This window comes from Achroia grisella, unplaced genomic scaffold (genome assembly GCF_030625045.1).
Source record: "Achroia grisella isolate CSIRO2021 unplaced genomic scaffold, CSIRO_AGI_Agris_v1 utg918, whole genome shotgun sequence".
Taxonomy (NCBI): Eukaryota; Metazoa; Arthropoda; class Insecta; order Lepidoptera; family Pyralidae; genus Achroia; species Achroia grisella.
The window spans coordinates 981,408-1,005,084 of NW_026713067.1; the positions used below are offsets into that span (position 1 = coordinate 981,408).

Genomic DNA, 23,677 nt, shown 5'->3' on the forward strand with positions numbered 1-23,677 from the left:
TGCGTTCCGAATTAATGGTAGAATAAAAAAATACGACTATTTAAAAGTGCTTATGTTAAAATTATTTCTAATCTATTCTAATATAATAAATTGTTTTATATTCTAGTTCCTCCGCGAGGAGTTGCAGTACGATAGCGGGTATGAGAAGAGACAGCGCGCCTTCCATCACAACGACGATATGCACATCTCCGTTAAAGAACTTTGGGAAGCGTGGTTGCGCTCTGAGGTGAGTCCATATGTTATATGTTTGACGGCCTCGGTGGTCTACCGGTTTAACTCGACGCTTTACTTCCAACGGTTGCGGGTTCGATTCCTCGCACAGTAGAAACATTTGTATTTTTGAGTATGATTATCTATATCTAATCTAATATATATATAATATTGTATCGCTCTGGATGTCTCATATATATATTATGTACGTATGTACCAAAATAATATCTGAGTATTTATATCAGTACCCATAACACAAGCTCTACTGATTTTGGAACTAGATAGCTTTGTGTAAACTGTCCAGGGGTATAATAATACCTCGTATCGCTGGCCGTGTGGAATGTAGCTTTATTACTGGTAGCTTTGAAAGGTTTTGTCAAAATTAGTCTAATGTCTTTTGAGTAGAAATATACAAATTTACAAAAGAATAAAATCTTCTCCATTTAATAGTATTTGTATATACTAGAACCCACAGTTCCATCTATATATTAATTTAAAAAAAATACAGTTCACCCACCGCACCCCAATGCCTGCACTATTACTTCTTAACTTAGCGCGTTTGTTCTGTCTTTTTTTCTTTTGCTCCTAATGCTCAGTACTGAAGTACTATGTTTAGTTAACGGGTACTGTTACTAGTCTGCTCTGATAATTATGAATGATTTATTTTGTTTATCAAGTAACTATTTATTTACTTATATCAATTTTGAAATTTAGCAGTTTCCTTTCACGCAAAATCTTATGTAATGACTATATTTATTTAAATGAACATCACGCAAGTTTCTTGTTTTTTCTTCTTGTGATGAGTCTGCGTTCCGATTTAGTAGTAGAATTAAAAAATATGACTATTCAGTAGATATTATATTAAGTATATTTGAATAAATATAATTTCTATTTAGATTCCCCTAGATTGCAACGTTAAATTTGACACGACTTTGAAATGGTGACGGTTTTCATTTGTACTATGTTTTTATGTATCTATTTTTATGTTACACTGTAGTATTTTCGTCAATTCTTATTTTTAATGAACACGGTTTACTCCGATTACGTTTTGGTTGTACGGGAAATTCCACATAGCCATGCCAACTGTAACGGTTGTTGGTTTTGAAATAATACTTTACCTATATCTACTAATATATATGTTTAGTTACTTAGCTTATGGTTTTATGTGTATAAAGATGTACATAAAACTATAAACAAATACAATATTCTCATTTATATATGAGATTATGATGATGATACTATGTTTCTCACCAGAAAACAAAAAAATGTACCGTCACGACTCATTAACCTGCATGGGGTAGTCAGAGGCATTGTCAACTGTCGACATTGTGGTGACCGCAATATTTGGCATGCCCATTTTTCTCTCGGTATATTTGAATCCAATGTCTTATGGGACGAGCCTGCCACCGTCTCTCTGTTTAATTTCATTTGATGTCGATGTTTGCTTCAACACTAAAAAAAAATGGGTGTCTATCTATATATTCAAAAGACTCTCCGTCTTTTGAATATATAGATAGACACCCATTTTTTTTTAGTGTTGACTACATTTGAACTCTCCATAATTTGAGTGTAATTTTGGGTAGTATACTACTAGAGCACAATACTCTTAGTAGTATTATATATCTATGAAATAGTAAGAGTCTTACATCCATCTTTTATTCACTACTAAATTTATTAGGTAAAAAAGTTAATAAGGATTTTTTTTGCAGGTCCACAACTGGACAGTGGAGCAAACAGTCGATTGGCTGTCGCAGTCAGTGGACCTACCTCAATACAAAACACTCTTCCTGCAACACAAAGTTACCGGAGCAACCCTACCCAGGTGACCAAATTATATCAACAGAAAACTTAAAAATATATTTATTTAGCAAATATTATTGACACTAACATGCATTTCAAATAGCATAGATTAAATTATATTGGCAGTATGTGTACATGTACACCCACGTACATATACATACAGATAGCTCCATCAACAGAATAAAGCAATTAGAAACCAATATGCCACTATAAACTATTTGCTAAGAAGGACTTCTCTTAGCTTGCTGCAGTCGAAGCTACAGCGCTGATTTTCAGCGGAGGCCTTAAGATAAATAACAGCACATAATATAAATTGTACAAAATATTACATATCATTATAATAAATTATAATATATATAACAATAATAATACTACCAATACTGGCCACAGATCTCTGCAAGAAATAAATTATTTAATAATCTCAAGCAATGTTGAAATTAAATTATTTGTAATTTATTAACTGAAATTGATTAGCAAACAAGACGCTACTTGATGGTAACTGGTTACCTGTTTTTGTCACGATGGACTAACTGACTTGACCTCATGCTCATCTTATCCTCCACTGGTGGTCCGCCTGCGTAGACCGCTACCGCAGGCGGGTGCACCATTCCATTATCGTCCATAAGAAGCTGGTTACCTGCTCTGTTTTTATTTTTCGGTAAAAAGTAGAGCGACTATAAAATCTTTAACTGCTTTTGAAAATTTGTGGTCGAGTTACTTGAAATTGCGAACTGTGCCTCGATTTGCGCGAACTATCTCTAGCTCCTCCGCCCAGAAGGAAGCATCGCGTTTACCATCTGTAAAGTTAGGATGGGACGGTCGTTATTGTTTCCTCCAATAAAATAATATCGACAAAATTTTTAATTTTATATGTTATTTCCTATTTCATAATATGAAATATTTGTTCTTACGTTCATTACCAATAGCAGGGTACCAGCCTGGATTATATAGTAATATATAAATAAAATTGAAGAGCAAACGTTTATCTAATTTCATTTTCAAGGAGACAAGCAGTTGACAACTATCTATGCGCGCCCAAATTCGAATGCGCGTTGCCCATACTATTTGTTTATATGAATACGACCATATACATGAACAACAACAATACGGACATAACGTCCGTAAAGGAAGTTATCACTTGACACACTTTGCCATTTCTCAGAACTTAGGTGTCATGCTCACGTATCCTGTAACTACACTGCTATTTCTTACCCTTAAACCGAAACACAGCTAACAAAAACTGCTTGAAGGTTCAAATATATCCTGATGTTAGTGAAACAAAGGTGCTCACGAAGACGACTTTGTACTTTGTAAAATCTCTCGTAAAACTTTGTTTGCAATTGGGAGAATCATCAATATCCAATACATTATGTATTTTTGCGTGACGCCAATAACATCACGGGCTTATATCGTAAAAATCAATTAGTCATAGTTTTTTAGACATACATAAAAACACTATCTGTTTATAAAATTTGTGTGTAGATATACATTGTCTATGGTAGCACAGATGTTAATCTAATGGTTTTAATTCACGTCGCAAATACAGGATGTAACTAAAAGAGCATAACGAAAAATGTTATGTGTAGTGACGAAGTAAGAATACAACATTTCCAGGATATCATGGAGGCTTTTCTTAATTACCTATTATTATATTATTATATATACTATTTGGAATACTGAGTGCAGGTCAGAATAAAATTAATAAATGGGATATTATAAATAAATAAATATGTACCTCTCCAATAACACCAAGCTATGCTTAGCTTGGGAATAGGTGACTGAATATTATTGGAATATTATTGGTAATATATGCATTTTATAACTATATATATAGCATAACATCTGTGCAATTTGTTATCCAGTAGGCTTCTCTAGAGCTTGTGGCGTAGTATATTACAGTATTATTTTATTCTAAACTAGCTGCTCACTACAGCAGTGCTACTAATAAAAAAAATATTCCCTTTACAGTTCTTACGATGAACTAGAGTTCAATCTTCAATATTATTCAATATTTTATAAGAAGATTTTGAAGTCATATTTTTATCTTTTCATACGATTTGACCTTCCATCATAATCTGTTAAAAATATCTCGGAACAAAATGTAATACGCTTTTCTTCAGATCGCGTATATTGGGAAATGCTTCTAGCACAATTGTAATTGAAATGTTTATATTGTGCAGACTGGCTGTAAACAACATGCACTATTTGAGCAACGTATTGGGCATCAAAGATCCGATACACAAACAGAAGCTAGCTTTAAAAGCAATGGATGTTGTGCTGTTCGGTCCACCTAAAGGTAAGTGGACATCGATATTATATTCTAACCTATCCTGGTCATATGATATTATATTCTAACCTATCCTTTTTAAGGCTCGAGGATGATGGATGGATGGATGGATGCGGGCCTCGAATAAACTCTTTTTGCCCGAATTTTTTGACGCAAATTGCATGGCATCTACATGTACAAACATGTCAGCTGCCTTTTTCATCTTCCTCCAAATGGCGGCATATTTATATATAGATACATATATTGGATTAACGTCAAAAAGTCGGGGTATTAGTAAATAATAGGATGATGGTGAGCTCAGGTGAATTAGGCCATCGCGCATGGCTGCGAATTCTAGTATAATTAACTTTAACACGGATTTCAAAACGCGAGATTCGTCAGAACGTAAAGCAGTGTTCGAAACCAAGTATGTCAATAATAATAATAATATATTTTTGTTTCCCAATTTTCACATTTCCTTGTTCCCTGGTATCTAAACTGTAGTAACTAACTACCTGTACCTGTACTTTAGGTACCAGTTCCTTGCTCTTACAATTTACAATTATTAGAATTACAATGGACCAATGTCAAAGAAGTGAATTACTGCCGTTTAGATTTTTATCATTAAACTTTTAATTAAAATTAAATGTGATACTATTAAATAATTAACCCCCGTTTGCACTTGTAATAGATAATACAAAGTTTCTATGTACTAAAATTTACTCTGATTTTGCATTGTGTGTGACGAATTTTAGACTACCTGTACTAAAATTGACAGATTACCAATTATGTGGCATCGAGCCTAGAGTCTACCGCGGCGTCTCACGCGGTCATTCTGAGCATGGAACACCGCACGTTCTTACATATCTATTATATCTTGTAATATACACATAAATGTCAGAGTCCACATTTACTAGTATCATTAAATCACCCCATTAGGGCCTTACATTTTTGTACGAAAACTATAACCCACTTTATATTGGGATATATACAAACTTTTTGGGACAATCATATTGATGCGTAAATCTATCTAACTTAATTCTGTCATCATTAGATTACTTTGTAAAGTGTATGTACTTCAATGTCTTCCTCATTTAGTGTAGTGTCCGGGCCGTCCGTGACACCTATAGAATCAAAATACAATTTCAAAATCAAATAGCTATATTTTATATTTCTAAAAAAAACACACCATTTTAACCGTTTTCAAATTCCTATTACTGGTTCTTCCATAGATATCTTTATATTTTTACATAAAATAAATTATTTGTTTTATAAAATATATATTATACAATATTTTTATATATATCAATACTCCCCCCTTATAAATTTAATCGCTGGGGTTTTTTAACCCTCTGTGTGACCTTCTGACTGTAACCCCATTACCTGTATTAACAAGAGGGCTACTAGGAACATGACTGAAGAGCCTCAATCACAGTCTCATCCGTTTGAGGAAATTTAAGCTCTACCTGTCGATATTGTTTCATGATCATAATAATTATCACTGCAACTAATTATATCATTACCACTTACAGTATTTTTAATTAAACTATCATCTTGATCCTGGGAAGAACAACTTATAATTTGATCTATATGTCTCCTCCAAACTAAATTTTCATTAAACTTTGCAAGATATGTTCTTCTTCCAAGGACTTCCTCAATTACAGCTTTTATATATATTTTCTTATTTGGATGTCTATAATCTCGACAATAAACTCTGTCTCCCTCTTTAAACGTTATTTCTCTTTTTCCTCCACCATTTATATTACTAACTTTCCCTTTACAATTTTTATTACTTAACAAATCAAATCTGGTTCTTAATTTCCTTTGAAACATTAATGTTGCTGGAGCACTGCCTGTAGTACTATGTATAGAGTTTCTATAGTGAAATAAATATCGATTCATTAATGTTTCAAAAGTTACATTATTTTTTTCTTTCAGTGTCTTTAGCAATCCTGACTTAAAACTTCTTACAGCGTTTTCGGCAAGACCATTTGTGATGAAATGGAGGTGATGTTTGGTGTCTTACTCCATTTTTATATAAGCACAAAGTGAAAATTCCTTACTACAAAAGGTTGCTGCGTTATCTGTTACAACCATTTTTGGCAAACCATACCTACTAAAACATTCTCTGAATTTTTCCACTGTTAATCTAGCTTCTAAATTTTTCATTATAAATGTTTCTGGCCATTTTGTATAAGAATCAATAATAATTAATATTATTTTGCCATCAATAGGCCCAAGAAAATCTGCATGAACTCTTTCATAGGGATAGCTACAACTTGGCCATGTTAAATGACATTTGACTTTGGTGGTTCTGGTCGAGCTGACAAACAAATATCACATGTTTTAACTACATTTTCAATACAACTATCTAGTCCCGGCCACCAAAAGTAAGATCTGGCATTGGTTTTCATTTTAACTATGCCTTCATGAGTTGAATGTAACTCCTTAAGTAAACTTGACCTTAATTTATCAGGGACAACTATCCTATAACCCCACATAATTATATTTTGATCTAGGTATAATTCATCCTTTCTTTGGAAATATGTTTAATATATTCATTTATTACTTTCTTTGGGAATCCGTATCTTATCATATTAAAAACAGAACTTAATATTGGATCTTTTCTGGTCTCTGATCTAACCATATTTAAGTCAATAACATTTTGTTGTTCTACAAAATTAATGTAATCACACTCTTTTATTTATTTCATTTTCACTAAAAGAACTAACAGGCAATCTGGACATACAATCAGCCATTACATTTTCAGAGCCTTTAATATGTTTAAAAATATAATCAAAATTAGCTAAGTATAGAGACCATCGTTGTAGTCTGCCAGCAGCTTATTTGAGGCAAACTTTTGTTTTCCCCAAACAGTGCTAACAAAGGTTTGTGATCTGATTGTAGTTCAAATTGTGTACCTACCAGATATTGATAAAATGTTTTTACTGCTCAATAAATGGCTAAAGCCTCCTTGTGAATCATTGAATAATTATTTTCTGCTGGCTTATAAACCCTAGAAATGAAACTTATTGGCCTATTAGAACCATCTGGCATGATATTATATATACCGCTCCTATGCCATTTTGTGAAGCATCACAAGACAATTTCAAAGGTAATTTTCTATTAAAATGAACTAAAATATTTTCTGAAACAATTTCTTTTTAATTAATTTAAAACTGTCATCACAATCTTTAGACCATATAAATTTGGCATCTTTTTGCAAAAGCTTATACAGTGGTTTCAATTTAACTGACAAATGCGGAATAAATTTTGAATAATAATTGACCATACCAATCCAAGCACGGACTTCTGTGACAGTACTTGGTGGTGGTGCATAAATTATGCCATTTAATTTAGAATTATCCTTCCTTAAACCCTCTTTTGAAATTATGTGGCCTAAATACTTGACCTCTTTCTCAAAAAATAGGCATTTAGATTTGTTTAATCGAATACCAACCTTTTGAAATCGTCTTAAAACTTCTTCTAAATTTTGCAAATGTTCCTCATCATTTGCCCCTGTAACTATAGTATCATCAATAAAATTTATAACTCCTTTTGCGCCTAACAAAACTTTTTCCAATTTTGCCTGAAAAATCACTGGAGGCTTGGTACCATATATATTCAATCTGTAAATACCCCTGGGTGTAGACCATGCCAGAAGGTTTCCTGTCTCATTATCACATATCAAATGATTGAATGCATTGCGTAAATCTAACTTAGAGAATTTATCACCCCCTGTAAAGCTGCAAAAATGTCCTCAATACGAGGTAGAGGATGGTTAACATCTTTTAAATATTTATTTATTGTTATTTTATAATTCGCACAAAGTCTTAATTGACGAATAGTAATCATTTTCTTTCATAACAGGAACTAACGGTGTTCCCATCTGGAATTTTCAATTTTTGTAATAACACCCTCCTTTTCTAATTTCAATAACTCCTCATCTATTTTGTCCTTGTAAGCATATGGAATGGGCCTAGGTTTGTGAAATACTGGTTTAACCTTTTCATCTAATAATTCTAATTTAATTATTTCTCCTTCAATTTTACCTAAGCCTGGTTTGAAAACCTCATAATATTTTTGCAATACATAATCTAAGTTACTCAACTTTACATTTTAAACAATATTTAATGGAATACAATTTTTAATATTTAATTTAAATTTTTCAATTAAATCCCTTCCAAATAAACATTTACTACCATTTTTAACAACTAGTAATTCACAATTCAATGTTTTGTTATTATATTTTAATGGCACAAAAATCTTACCTATAGGTTTAACTACTTCACCATTATATGTCTTCAACTCACAGTTGACAGCTTGACATTGAAAGTTGGTAAAGCACCTGTTGTAAACACTATCCGGAATACAAGAGACAGCCGCACCGGTGTCCAGTTCCATCTTAACTGCTTTTGAGCCGATTATACACTCAATGCTGTATGGAGAAATATAATTTAATTGTGGCACCGTGTCCATCTCCATAGTAAAAATGCTAACCGAACCATTCTCCTCTTCTTTATCTTGCATTTCCACTGTGTGCGCAGTGTGAGTAGTCTTGCTTTTACATATTGCTGCTAAATGCCCTATCTTCCCACACAATTTACATTTATAGGTCTTATATTTGCATCTTGCAAAAAGTGATTTGACTTTCCACAGTGAATGCATTTTAAAATAGTTTCCTTAGATGAGTCCTTAGCTTTATCTGGATCATATTTTGAAATTTTAGAATATTGAGGTTTCTTGACTACTTGCACCTTGTTTACAAAACTCTTTTGCCGCTCTTGTAACACTGACTCTTTGGCTAAAGCAATTTCTAATAATTCTGACACATTCCGTGTCGTGGATTCCTCACATAATCTTTCAAAAATTGGACCAAATCTAATACCTGTAACAAATTTGTCCTTGACTCTGTCTTCAAATGTTTTGCCGAAATCACAATCAGCTGCCATTTCTCTTACCCTTGTGTACCACGTCGAAATGTTTTCGTTGTCGTTTTTTGATATTTTGTCGAATAGTGTTCTAGTTCTATAGTAAGAAACTCTTTGTCTAAAGCGTAATTTGAAGCTTCGCAAGCTCTTTATAGGCTTTTCTTTTGGTAGCGTAGGGTGAAATATACTTTTTAACGTTTTGTATGTCTTTTCATCCAAAGACATGAGCAATTTGAAACTTGCTTCGTTTGTTCCACTGCATATGCCACCATGTATTGGTCCATACGTTCTAAAAAACAGTCAATATCATCTCCTTCTTCAAAATACTTGATTTGCGAGGTATTTGTTCTCGTCGCCATTTTTGTAGTGTCCGGGCCGTCCGTGACACCTTATGAATAAAATACAATTTCAAAATCAAATAGCCTTTTATATTTCTAAAAAAAACACACCATTTTAACCGTTTTACAAAATTCCTATTTACTGGTTCTTCCATAGATATCTTTTATTTTTACCATAGACAAATTACTTGTCTATTATAAAATAGACAATTATACAATATTTTTAATATATATCATTTAGTATACACTAATAGTCATCACTATTAGCGTACACCAAACCACCTTCCATTATGGCTATATTTGATATAGGTGGGTGTACTTACTAATTAACCACGATCAAATATAACTCACCAACTTGTATAGTTTGGACATAAAATACAATCTATTTGTTTTGTACTATATATTTTTTATTTTTATATAATTGTAGTTGCAAACAACTTTTTCTTATGATTATGAAATTATGAACCCGCCTGCTCCAACGGTTTACGCTGGCGGGGCACCAGTGGAGGATGATATAATAATCGTAAGTCAGGTTTGTTAGTCCATTTTAGCAAATAGTAATTTATCACGATAGTTTCCAGGAGAAACCGCGTTGTCTACCTTACATAATATGTTGTTAGTAATGGGGATAGACCGTGGAATTAGTCCACATTACTAACAATCACCTTCCCCCATTACAAACAAGATGATGCACCAACTGAAGGATAGTTAATCCAAGCCTATATATATTGTCATGTCCGTGGTATCACCCATGGGTTCCCAATTTAGAGTACTAATGCCTTAGTAGCCTGTAATTGCATTGCCGTATCTCTTAACCCGAAGGACCTTAGAGTCGGCTCACATAGCAAGCTACTGGCGGCAGGATTAGGTTAGACAAAGCGATTCATGCTGAAGACTTTCTATAATTTTCATGTGATGAATTATGCCCAGAAATTGGTTACGATTTGCCAATCTCTGTAAATTCTACCATGATATGATGATTGGTTGTACCCTTAATGCACAAAGTGGTATGCAACAAACAAACACTTGCATTTCTGATGACAGACGATGGAGAAATATTTAGATTGATCATATATTGTTGTATATTCATAAGCTGAGCTTGTGTTATAAATAATACTACTGATAGAAATACTTAAATATCTTATTATATACAAACATAATACAAAAAGATGTTATATTTTATATTTTGTTTGTCCAGACCATTACAAAAAAATCATAGTCTTGAATACAAATGTAAGATGGTGTACTAAACCTCTAGACAACCGAGGTAGTCTATATTACAGTTAAAACTCGCAACCGGTCAAAAGTATATTACATTAGACTTGACCGGTCAAGTGTAGAACTGTCTTTAAATTATACATGACGTCACGCCTTCATTTCTCATTATGATTTTTTTCTGCATGATGAGATTGCTACTGAAATATAGGGGTACGGAAGCAGACCATCTAAGTCCTCTGAATCTGAATCCTCTATATTGGTACTTCGGGAGATACATGATAACGTGATGTCCTTGACACTGTTTATATACATACTCTTCGCCTATACACAGGCGGACTGTTCCCACTTACTACCAGGGGGTAGTAAGTGGGTTAATCTGATCAGCTTATTTGCCGATCCCAGATACATAGAAAAACTTCCTTTCTCAATTTTATTATCAATAGCGACCAGTCCTTGCTTCTCACAATACCTGGTAGTGTTTGTGACAGTGCTTTATTTTCTGGTATGGCACAGTTATGGCACTGATAGTGTTCTTACAAATATTTATGTATATATTATATATACCGTACCGTACAACTTGTTTCTGATCTTTAGCTATTTCTCTGGATTTCTCCTGCTTTTTATAGGTAAAACTTACTCGAAAAATATTCATCCTCCGGATATCCGGTACAACGTAAGATACATTGTACCTTCATATCTAATTTTACTAGGATCCGTCCAACCCTTTGGTTGTGAAATGGTAACAAACAGACAGACAGACACACTTTCGCATTTATAATGTGTGTGGACGGTGATTAAATGCAAAAAAATTGATTGAACCAGAAACTTCAGTTTGTTGTTCAATGTCAAGCCGCAAATCATTACTATTTGAAACATATCATTAAATCGAGGTTATGGTCACCACAGTTCTATTTGAAATTGAGACAAATTGCAAAATAATAAAAAAGCTAATTACTGCACTCATTCCTTGCCTCGTGCCAAATGATTTAATCGAATCTCGGAACCGCAATATATTCAGCAACACAGCTTATTAAAGGAGATTCGCTCATTAATCACTTGGAAATTGGTACATGATCGTTAAGTGAGAAAAACGGTTACGAGCCTGTCGATACGAAACGGCAATGTTCACGTAATAAATGTTTTTGCGGTGTTACTAACCGTGACATCATTTACGATATTATTAACGAATAGTAATCATCCTCTATACGGTTACTTGAGGAAATTCAGATCTAAAATATTGTTGTGGTTTCGTGTGATATAAATTCACCGTTATTTTCGACAATAACACATGCGACATTGTTCATTTTAGTTATTTTAATTATTTTGTAATTACCAATATGTCATATGAATTACGTTCCATTACACTTTTTTTATTTTCTTATTTATTTGTCACTTGATTTGCATAATAAAAATTTTCAGAATACAAAATAATAGTTTAGCATTCTCTGAATATATAAAAGTACGTCTAATCTTTTGCGAATGATAATTTCTTGTTGATTCGCAAAGTATATAGTATTTTCTATGTTATATAAAAATGGATGTTAAAATATCTGCTGTGCATTAAAAGAAAACTATTATATTTCTTAAATTTTACAACTGTGTTATTAAACTATTATATTGTTTATAACCTAGCTGTCGCTCGCGATTCCTCTGCTTCTTTAAGGTAATAAATAGCCTTGTTATCCCGATGTAAAATTTATTTATGTTCATCTGTTTAGTCATACAAAAGTAATAAACAGACAGACACTCATAATATTTTACACTTAAATATTCATTTTGAATTTAGAACATTCGTTAATTGATCAACTTGCATTTGTGATTATATCGCTTGTCTCAAACAACCGTAAAGGGATGGTGACACTATTGTTACATCACGACGTTTGTATTCGATTTAGCTCCATTCGTGATTCAGTTCGCGTGTTGTGATGGTGTATTTCAGTTCATTATCTGTACCGTCACGCCTTTTTCCCAGCTTGATGGTCACAATAGTGTAGTTGTTACCAACAACGCCCAACTAACCACTAGAGATGTGATGCGACTGTGATTATGTTCTAAATGGTGTTTGATACTTGGTTCGTAGTGGCAACTGGTTATAGTGTTTTTTTATTGTTCTCCGGCCGGTATGTGGACTTGAGTGACGATGGTAAATGTTTTTATGGTACGTTTAATAACAAGTTTTTAAACTTGTATTTTTTAGAATGTAGTATTAATTAAAATTTTAATGCCCTATCTTTGATCTGAAGAGCATTTAAAAGCAGGTAAGATTATTAATTGTATTACGTCGTTTTGTGCTTGCAATATTAATTGATATTGTTTTTATTCATATTTAATTTAAAGAGCTATTATATTATAGTTATCGTATTATATTAAGAATTCAAATGCACGTTAAAGTACGTAGAGTCGGTTATAAAAATATTACTGATATAGTTATGTATTTTTTTAAACATATGATAATGCTGTGGACTGTAGACTAGCTGTGGATAAGTAAATAATAGAAATATTTTAATATGAAACCACACTCACATTTATATATACAACCATATATATTTCTCGTTTTTTATCTTTTAATATTATTGATCTAAAGTTAACGACTTGTACTGTACATATATTTAATGACAATGCTCTTATATTTATAGTATTCTTTGTGGTTACATAGTACTCGATATTCTCGAGGATCAAAGGTTATGCTAGATTATTTTTCACTCGTACTGACACTGACGTCGCCTAGGTTAGTAATATGTTTAATTTAATATAAACTTTCTCTCATATGAAGATACTTATGTATAGTAGCTATAATGAGAGGTATATTATATAGCGTAATATGGTATTAAAGGCAAAGACTTTAAGCGCTCCGTATGGTTGTTAGTATCACGTGTTTTTATATTAACATCTGTATTTAGGATATAATGTAAACACAAATGGTTCTGTATTCTAATCTGATTAGTTAGACTCGATCTCAGAACCTTTGATACATCAGTCAGTGTAGTACACCACTAAGCCATAACGGTTTTAGTCATGACAATAAACAAGTTTAAATAATTTGATATTAACAAGCAGTGTTATTTTATATTATTATGTTGTACAATGTGTTATTACCATACAAACATTATTACCTATAGGAAATACAATGCACCTATAATAATGTCGATGTTCAGGCAATTACATATATTTTCCTCACATTCGAATGTAACCGGGTATCTTCCGTTGTAAGCATAGTTTTGATAGGATATCAGTCCTTCATTCCTACAAAATATGATTACTAGCGCCAAGTGTGAAGCTTCTGATTGTTAGTCTCAATCTGAACCTTTTTTCTGTCAGGCCTATTGCCTAGAGTGTACCAGCCCTAACCATTCCCGAACAACTGTTCTCTGAAAACGTTCCGAGGATTGGCAAAACGGCAATGGCGACTAATGAACCCATTCTTTTTTTATGGATGATATAATATAATTGTGCATCTACCTACACTAACGATTTACGCTGGCAGGGATAACCAGTGGAGGATGATAAGGACATATGGTCAGGTCGGTAAGCCCATCGTGACAAATTAACCCGGGAATTTCTCACGACGGTTTCCAGGGGAACCGCTTGGATTCTCAACTCAACCCGACATTATTTATTTGGTAGGTTTATTGCTAGCAATGGGTTCGTTAGTCCACATTAGGTACCAATAATCCCCCCTCCCCCCCTGTGAACCCATTGCATGTACCATATCCAGTTGACCTGACCTCATACTCATTCTATCATCCGCCGCTGGTGTCCCACCAGTATATACCGTTAGCGCAGGCTAGTGACCCACGATTATACCATAATCCATTAAAAAAGTCAGTCTGACAGGACTTAATCTAACCTTTGACTGATGGAGGGAAGGGGATTATTAGTAGTAACGGGATAGTAATGTAATATTCTTCGTCAATTTGTCACATTGGGCTAACTTACTGGCCTTGATTTTATCCTCCATTGTTGCGTCGTTAGCATATACGGTTAGCGCAGCCGAGTGAACCATACTCATCCATTAAAAAAGTTATCCTTTGACTGGCAGTGAATGTATGAAATATAAGTATATTCCATACTTTTTTTTATTATTTAATACTTTAACGGAATCAAATAAAAAATGCATTACATTTTTATATTGTGTTTTAATTACACCCATTCGACTGTTATCGTGCTGCAATTGTAAACAAATTGGAAGGTATTCATTTACATTGGATATGATTCGATGATGGTTGAATATAGTATATACATACATATATATAATATTATTATATATACATACATGTATGTATATATATATACTATTATATATACATACATATATTGACATACATACTTGTCATATAGTAGGCTCTTGTACATACAGGAACAGTCATAACGGGTATACCAAGCTAAAATCCAGTAATACTTAATTTACAATATTCAAATTTCATGAAACAACTAATTTCCCCTACGAAGGAAATTATCCGAAATATTTTTTTATACTTTGTTTACCTATAGATATAGTGATGATAATCGATAAGTTACCTGCATTCTCTTATACAGTATACAGTATTAGAGGTGTTGTATACTTTACTATAATGATGGAATTGCATGTCACTGATGTTAAAAATAATATAACAATAGATATGGTTTATACATAATATCCTTAATAAATTCGAATAATTATTTTGTATAAATTGGCATTTAAATGATGTTTCCGCTTCGGTCGCAGTATGATTTGGTAGGTACTACACGAGGACTTATTTACATGCAGAGAAGAAATAGAACTAGATTATAATTTTATCTGAATATTAGTAGGTCTAATAATAGGACGTAAACTATTTTTCATACTCCCAAGTGATAAAGAAAAATTATTACCATCCAAACAATTATTTTATTATTTTTTAATCAACATTTATATGTACGCCATCAAAAAATTCATGTAACCCTAAATTTTTACTCATCATACCATGTTTTGTAATAGCGATTAGTACTTTAATAATTTGTAATTCTCGGCGGTCGATGACAAGTGGAAATGTTTACCACCCAACGAAGTGGACACGGGTTAGTTAGTTAATACATATGTAATTAATATTATATATGTATCCTATAACCAAAGTATGCAAATAATTTGGTATCACATTATGTAATAGATTTCAATGAAATGATCGTGATCTGACGGTCCTAGTTTATTGAATGATGAATATATTTAGATGAATCTATATTTTTCCTTTACAAGGTTGATTTGTGGTAATGAATAGTAAACCAACCTACCAAGTGCTACCAAGTGAACAATGCCAGTTATGTTATTGACACAATTAATTGATCACCTAGATTTTTTTTTCACAATATCTAGACAACAATGAATGTGTACAGGTAAGTCATAAACAGTTTGAAATCATTACGTTATCCGCCCTTTTCTCTACTTTTTAATTACTATTTATATCTGATACATATATGTACTATTTACAGTATATGTTAGACGTTAGGATTGTTAATACTATGTATCTATTCAAATTACCTACAAACTAGCAACAGCCTGACCAATTTCCTCCCGGTCGAAAATTTCTAAGATGATTAATAAAGTTGTGTTATGTCTAAGTAGTAGTATAGTAAGTAAGTATAAGCCTAGTGAAAGTCAGGGTGGGATGAGGAAAAGCACTCTCGCCAACAGGTAAAAATCACTGTCATTTTCTCCCGGTTCAAATTCCTAGCAAATTATAGTTCAAACTATTTATTGAAGATAAAAAATAGACATCTGACTGTAGATTTAGAACATGTTACAAGGAAACTAAACAGTGAAAACACTGCACTGATTTGAGAATTATTTTATTGTTTCAAAAATACTTTATTCCATAGCGACATTTTCAGAATCAGAAGCCAGACAAGCAAGCAAAGCCGGTACGGGCCATATGAGATCATCTTTTTAGATTTTTAACTTAAACTTGAAAATTTTAGTCTTAATTCATAGAATGAAAAAATGAAATTTTTATTACACCTTACTCCAACATTTTCTTAATTTTGATCATTGCTCAGATGATTGATAGCATAAAAGCACAGCTCATAAATACTTATACTTTTTTTTAAAACTGTAATAAGATATTCAGTTGGAGTATCCTCAGAAATGCGTAAGTCGTAAAGCTATGTAAAAGTCCGTCAAATACCATCCATGGGGTGATGCCTTATGACTCGATATTTTTTGGGACACGCTATATATTAGTATTTAAAATTAAAATTATCAAAATACATACTGTAAACAATTAATGAATCATTTACCTCTTAACCTCAAATGTTATCAGTGACGTCGGTTATTAACTATGTATGGATTTTTATGTAATTGGAATAGCAAACAAACCTGATAGTAAGTGGTAACCGTCGCCTAAGTGTATGAACAGCACCACGAACTGTGATGCCACACATGCGTTGCCATTGCGGAGTACTAAAACAGCTTACAAAGCGGATAGGATACTGGATAGGAAAGACTTAGTTACCCACAGACTATTTAGAAAATCATTAGTAATATTTATATGGTAATTTTAGTAGTATTCTTTTTTGTTATTTATGATACACTAGATGCCCCGGCTTTGCACGGTTGTGTCGTATATATTATACATACAACCTCATCTAGAATGTCTCTATCTATTGCTACAAACTGCATTAAAATCCGTTGCGTAATTTAATAAGCTAACAGCAACAAAATCTTTACGTAGTATAAATTGGAGTCGCTTCCGCTATGACTTCATTTTATACTATGTAAAGATAGGTAAAAATTGGTGGTATAAACACAGGTAATAAAGTACTCCATAATAAACCTATTAAGTATACAAATTTATAATCATACAATCATTTAAATTATGGGATTCACTCATCAAGCGATTTTACCCGTATAAAATAAATAAAATTTATAGTCTATGTATTATTCTAATGGGAAAGCTATTTTACTGTAAAGTTCAGTAGTTTTTGCGTGAAAGAATCAAGCATCCATAGTCAGAAACTTTCGGGTTTGTAATATTAGTAAGATTACATTTTAATTCGTATTTTAATTCAAGGAACCTACAAAACCTCAAAACATCTACTTTCAATATACTCAAGTCGTTCTCTTCGGTAAGGGATTTCGGTAGGTTATTGTATACCCTAGCTGCCATTCCCAATAATAAATTATTTATTCAGTATAGTATAATACAGAGTGATAATTATAGAAGAATTTAAAACCTAATGTCGAGCTATGAGCTGAAAGGGTCTCCACTTATCGTGTCGTGTGACTGACTGATTTTCTGTATATACATATTTTACACCGTTTTACTTCTGATGATCGCGGGTTCGATTCTTCGCACGATGCAAACATTTGTATTCATGAGTATGATTGTTTGTATCGGTCTGGATAATGGTGTAATGTGTATTATTCGGATACTCTATAGTATGGTAGTAATATGAAGTATGTTGTAATAGCTATTACGAGAAAGTCAACACAAAAATGAAAAAGAATCGAATCATTTCGCAGGTCGATAACATTTGTGACTTTACTTAAAAATAAAAGTGATAACCGTTATCAATTGATATTATTATTGTACCAAAGGCATTTTTATTCATCCACAAGGATACTACAATGTTACGAGTGCAAATGTGTATCGATAATTATCAATTTCTTTACATCATACGATATAATATGTCACCTTTGTCTTCCATGTAATATGCAGTAATAAGCACGGTACACTAATTATAGCATCATCATAATTTCATATATTCTTTTATTTTTACTTATCAAAATGAGTATTTATTAAAGTACGTAAGGTCAAGTTTTGCGCATTCAAGTCAATTTGTGGGGTTTCCATGTAGCGGGTGAAAGAGTTCAAAATGTAATTAAAGGCTATGCTATGTGGACTGTTGACACCGTTGCTAGCAATGTACCAAGTCAGGTTGACCTCCACGCGGTACCCCCTGGAAACAATCATGATAAATTTCTGCTGATTTTGTCTTGCTGGGCTAACTGACCTGACCTCATGCTCATTATATCAACCTCCACTGGTTCCTCGCCAGCATTAACCGTTTTTCTTAATGTTGTTTTACATTTTGATCTTTCAACACAGCGGTTGCGCTTGCTCGCTAGTATTAGGAGTGAAACGCAATTTATTAATTTCATTACACGTTTGCTGATTTGACTTAGCACAGGCGGGTGCATCATTACATTATCATCTATTAAAAAAAGATCTTTATTATTATATATGGGGTATTTTAAGTAATCTTGTTAACATAAGCGAAAACCATTGATTTCAGAAGGCAGTCGATGGAAAGACTGGTTACTCGCATCGTTACTATTGGGAGCGGTCGTCGGCGTGTGGGCGGCGTTGCGTGCCGGCCGCGCCAGCCGCACGCAAGTGCAACGGATGCTCCGTGACATGGAGCAGTTGAGGAAGGCTGAGATGGCCTTGGATAATATGCAGAAGGAGCTGGAGATAGCACGCTTGGAACAGGTACAGTGCTCATAGTCTTTGTAACAATTGAAGATTGAAATTACAGATTGAAAACTTTTCAGACGTTTCTCATTTAGAAAGGTACTAGCCGTTGCATATAGATACAATAATTATGAGTCGAACACTTCATTAGGGTGAGAGTGTGAACGAGAAATGAAATTGGTGCCGCTTAACTCGCTCAGCGACAGACCCTAAGTGACCGTTTAAAAAAAATACATATTTTTGTAAAATCACCGATTCCCAGACCATTTACACCGGAAAAATGCGACAGGCCAGTGTTTTTATTTGTGTAATAATAAAATAAAAATAAAAGATGTATAGAGAACGTGTTCCAAAAGGATACACGGTTTATTAAGTAGAAAGATGTGTATACTTTTGAATACAGTGTTCCCGACACTGTGACAAAAAGATACACATGGCGCCTAAGGTGTTAAGTGGAAATAGCTTAATATATTTTATAAATAGATTTTAACATATATAATTGTAAAATGTGATCATCGTGGTCTGGTGGTTTACTACTCGGGCTTGATTGAATTTATATTTTTGACTCTCTGGCTATGGAAACACCGATAATGTATGTATTGAACTAAAATTAATCCGAGTAAAGATAGTAGACGCCCTTGTTGCGTAGGTTTCAAATATACTCCGCGAAATGTGGGCATGTCGAATATTGTTTATCGCAATATCCACAGTAAACAATGCCTCTCACCCCATCTGGGATGACAGTCGTAAAGTTATATTTTTACGACATGTATTCTTATCTATCACAACCTGGTATAAAATAACCAGAAAAAAAAAACAAGTTAAGAATAGTTAGTATGCTCAAACAGTAAATACTATAATCATCTGCTGTAAACCGCGCAATTTGTTAGCGTTTATATTTTCATCATGTTACGTCGCTTCCTGTCTCGTCATTACAACATATTTTTTACAAATATAATTATTTCCAATGTTCTCTCAAAACTGATATGAGCGATCATCCTTACATTACGTCACAACTTAATGCTAGGAAGTAGAACGGGTGGGAGGGGAAAATGATTTGTTAGTAATGTGGTCCAATAACCCCACCCCTGGGCATTATCGTAATAAATTTCCCCTCCGATCGATCCCCCGTCCAATTTAAACGGGAATAGACATTACGTCGTCCTGAGTAAGTGATATCCGCGGGAGTTGGCCTTCAGGCGCTCCATAAATCCGTCCGGAGGTTTGGAGTACCTGTACTCGCTTACAAAGTAAGTATCTGTACTCGCTCCTCATCGCCCGGTGAAGCTGTAAAGACCGGTTGTGGCCAACAGCATTAGAGTAGTCCGAAAAAAATTGTCATGGTAGTGGCACGTGGGGGGCGCGCGCGGGGGGGTCATATTAGTTATAGTACTAAACATACATAAATTCTATACATGTATTAAGTAATGAGATGAATTTATCAAAGCAAATGAAATATTTATTGGTACTTTGGCTTTAACATCTTGTAAGATATTTTTTTTTTTTATCTCTATTCACACAGCGATCTAGGCCCACGTTGCTACATAAAGCTTGTGTTATGGGTACTAGATAATATACAAGTACATAGATTTTTTTTTTTTCGTAAATACATACATATACATTGGAAAAATAACCGATACAAACAATCATACTCATGAATACAAATGTTTGTGCCGTATATCGAACCCGCGACCATTATTGCTAGACCGCTATACCACCGAGAATCGTCAACATAGTTCTGTTACTAAACATGTTATTAAGAAACATCACTTCTTGAGTCACTTTTCTATTAAATATATATATATATATACATAATTGTCTTGTGTTACAGACTATACATTTTAATAATAAACACCATCTTGACTTTGTATCAATTTTTTTGTAGCTATATTAATTATTATTCTAGAATCTACTACTGTACAGGTTTTGCTACTTGACATAGTAAAAAATATATATATAACAATCTCAATGTAAGTTTCAATATTGTGTACCACAGACTATAATGTCCATGAACTATATAAATGTACAATGATATTTATAGTAGTAATCCGTCCGTCTGTCTGCTATAATTCTTATTCAGAATAACTTTTTCTTAGATCATAACAATGTTAATTGACTTCACGTTATCCCTGACTTTATCTACATTAAACAATTATAACGTAGACAGACAGACAAGTCAAACGAAACGTTAACAGATAAAAATTATATATATCGTATAAAGCTAGTATCACTAATTATAATGTTTATTTTCTTTTTCAATTACTAAGGACCAATAATATAATTAATGGTAATAAATAATAAAATTGTCGTATAAGATATTTCCCGTTAATTAATATTTAAGATCCCGTTATTTATAATTAATCGTCTTTCTTGTTTTTGCAGGAAAGCGCTGCTACAGAGAAGAAAAATTTAGAGAAGAAATTAAGAGAAGCTGGCGATACGCCGCTTTTGAATTCGGCGTCTTCGGACCTTGAAGTAACACAATTAAAAGCTGAAATTGAGGTAAGTGATCTAGTAATTATACAAATATAATATTTATTATTACAATCGTTTTGTTATGATCTGTGTTCATCATCGTATCATTAGATACGTTATATAAAAAACTTAAAGTGACAGTCATCACATTAAGTTTTTTATATAACGTACCTTATAAAAAACCTAATATGACTCAGTCTCGGGTACTTGATTTAGATATTTTACGGTAGAAAGTGTAGGTATAAAGTATTCCAGTTGTCATAGATAGTTATATTTTACTCCGAGGAAACCGACATTTATGATGTCTCTATATATGTAGCAAATGCTTTTGCAAAATTCGTGACATTTGAACAGTTAATATTTACGTTTGCAGATGTTACGGGCGGAGTTACAGCGCGCCGAAGGCGAACTATCAGATAGGTGCTGGACACCACCACCTGGGTTGCAGCAGTGGTTGCAGCTCACACACGAAGTAGAAAACCGTGCGTACCTCCGCAAGAAACAACAAGCTGATTTGCAGCTGCAACAAGCTAGAGAAGCTGTGAGTAATTATCTTTTATTGAACTGTATTTGTAAAACTTCAATATAATGTATTTTAAATCCAGAAAATAATAATAAAGATTTTTTTTTAATTAAATGTACAAAATAGTGTTGTTAAAAAAAATTACGCAACTCACAAGAGTATTAAAAAAATATTTTCATACTTTACGGTTTTCACATATTTTCAAGTCAACAACAAACTAGGCTATAGTTTGTTTTAGAGTGTAGCACAAATTGTGATAAAAATATATGAATATGTCTTCCCTAAATTACATAACACGTTAGAGATCCTCCCTCTAACGCGTTAACGTTACGTAAACGTTACGTAATTTATGGACAAATTGTTTAACAACTTTTGCCATTGTATGACAAGGGACTGGGTGAGATCCTAAATTTCTAGGAGTCAAAAATTACAAAATTCATTTCACGTAATTTATCCAATAAATCTATAAATTTTTACTATAATATATTCCATCCAGTGTGAAAAGTTACGCAAGAAACGTACAAGCCTGGTGGGTGCGTTTGTGTCAACGCATGGCAAGTCGATAGACGATGTCGACCGATCCATCGTGGAAGCGCGCACCGCACTCAACGAGGTCACCCAAGAGTTACAGGTACTTTCCCATTCATTGTGGTCAGCCGTCTCGAGATTGGCTAGTGTGTACTTGACTGATATTACCAATAAATCACATGAGATTTACATCTAATGTATAGTCTGTATTTTTTATCTCAATTTTTACCTTACCTATGTTGCTAGCTTTTAGCAATTTTTATGAAATGAATTAATCTAATGAAGTAAATCTATATTTATATTTAAAATATCCTTGTCTACCACCGTCTCTCGCTTTAATTAAGTTTGTTAATCATCTTTTTTATGATCATCAACATCAATCAATCAAACAACAAAGAGCCAGAAATATATTTTGATACTGATTCAAATTCAAAACCTTTTGGTTCAATTCAGGGTAGTATACCACTATGCCACAATGCATTACAGGCGAAAAATAAAATTCTATTGTAATATAATTACAGGAACGTATGCACAGATGGAAACAAATCGAACGTATGTGCGGCTTCAACATAATCAACAATAACGGCCTACAGTTCCTTGAAACAACTCTATACAGAAACATGAACGGACGCGCCCCCGGTAGAGGTATGTCTATGTTGTATATTAGTGGGGTTATATTATTTTCTAAATACCGCTACCATTAACCTCTAAACGGGGCATCATCATCAGGCTAGTCGCAGGTTGATCGCCGAAAAGTCAACACTGGGCTTCCAAGGTATATCCGAACTCTATAGCGTTCTGAGGCGAAACACGTGTCGCAATTTGGGTGAGGTTTTCGTACTGAACATTTGTGGTCTCACACATACGGATATAATGGTAACGGAATTAAACAAAATAGTATAAATCCAAGTAAAATGAAAAAAGTCCTAAATCGATAAAATGCCATATATTATAAAGAAACG

General features: G+C 33.2%; 1 protein-coding gene across 4 annotated transcripts in view; it reads left to right on the top strand.

The window, feature by feature from the left end:
• LOC131854019 (stromal interaction molecule homolog) overlaps positions 1 to 23,677 on the top strand; it is a 59,837-nt gene that overhangs the window by 26,693 nt on the left and 9,467 nt on the right. For 2 of the 4 annotated variants that reach the window (XM_059205143.1, XM_059205145.1), the window contains 8 exons: positions 107 to 226; positions 1,920 to 2,032; positions 4,191 to 4,306; positions 19,011 to 19,207; positions 21,572 to 21,691; positions 22,038 to 22,205; positions 22,684 to 22,818; positions 23,237 to 23,360. In XM_059205143.1, coding sequence (XP_059061126.1) covers positions 107 to 226; positions 1,920 to 2,032; positions 4,191 to 4,306; positions 19,011 to 19,207; positions 21,572 to 21,691; positions 22,038 to 22,205; positions 22,684 to 22,818; positions 23,237 to 23,360 — 1,093 coding nt within the window. The remainder of the gene's footprint in view (positions 1 to 106; positions 227 to 1,919; positions 2,033 to 4,190; positions 4,307 to 19,010; positions 19,208 to 21,571; positions 21,692 to 22,037; positions 22,206 to 22,683; positions 22,819 to 23,236; positions 23,361 to 23,677) is intronic. The other 2 variants (XM_059205144.1, XM_059205146.1) reach the window with 1 other exon arrangement.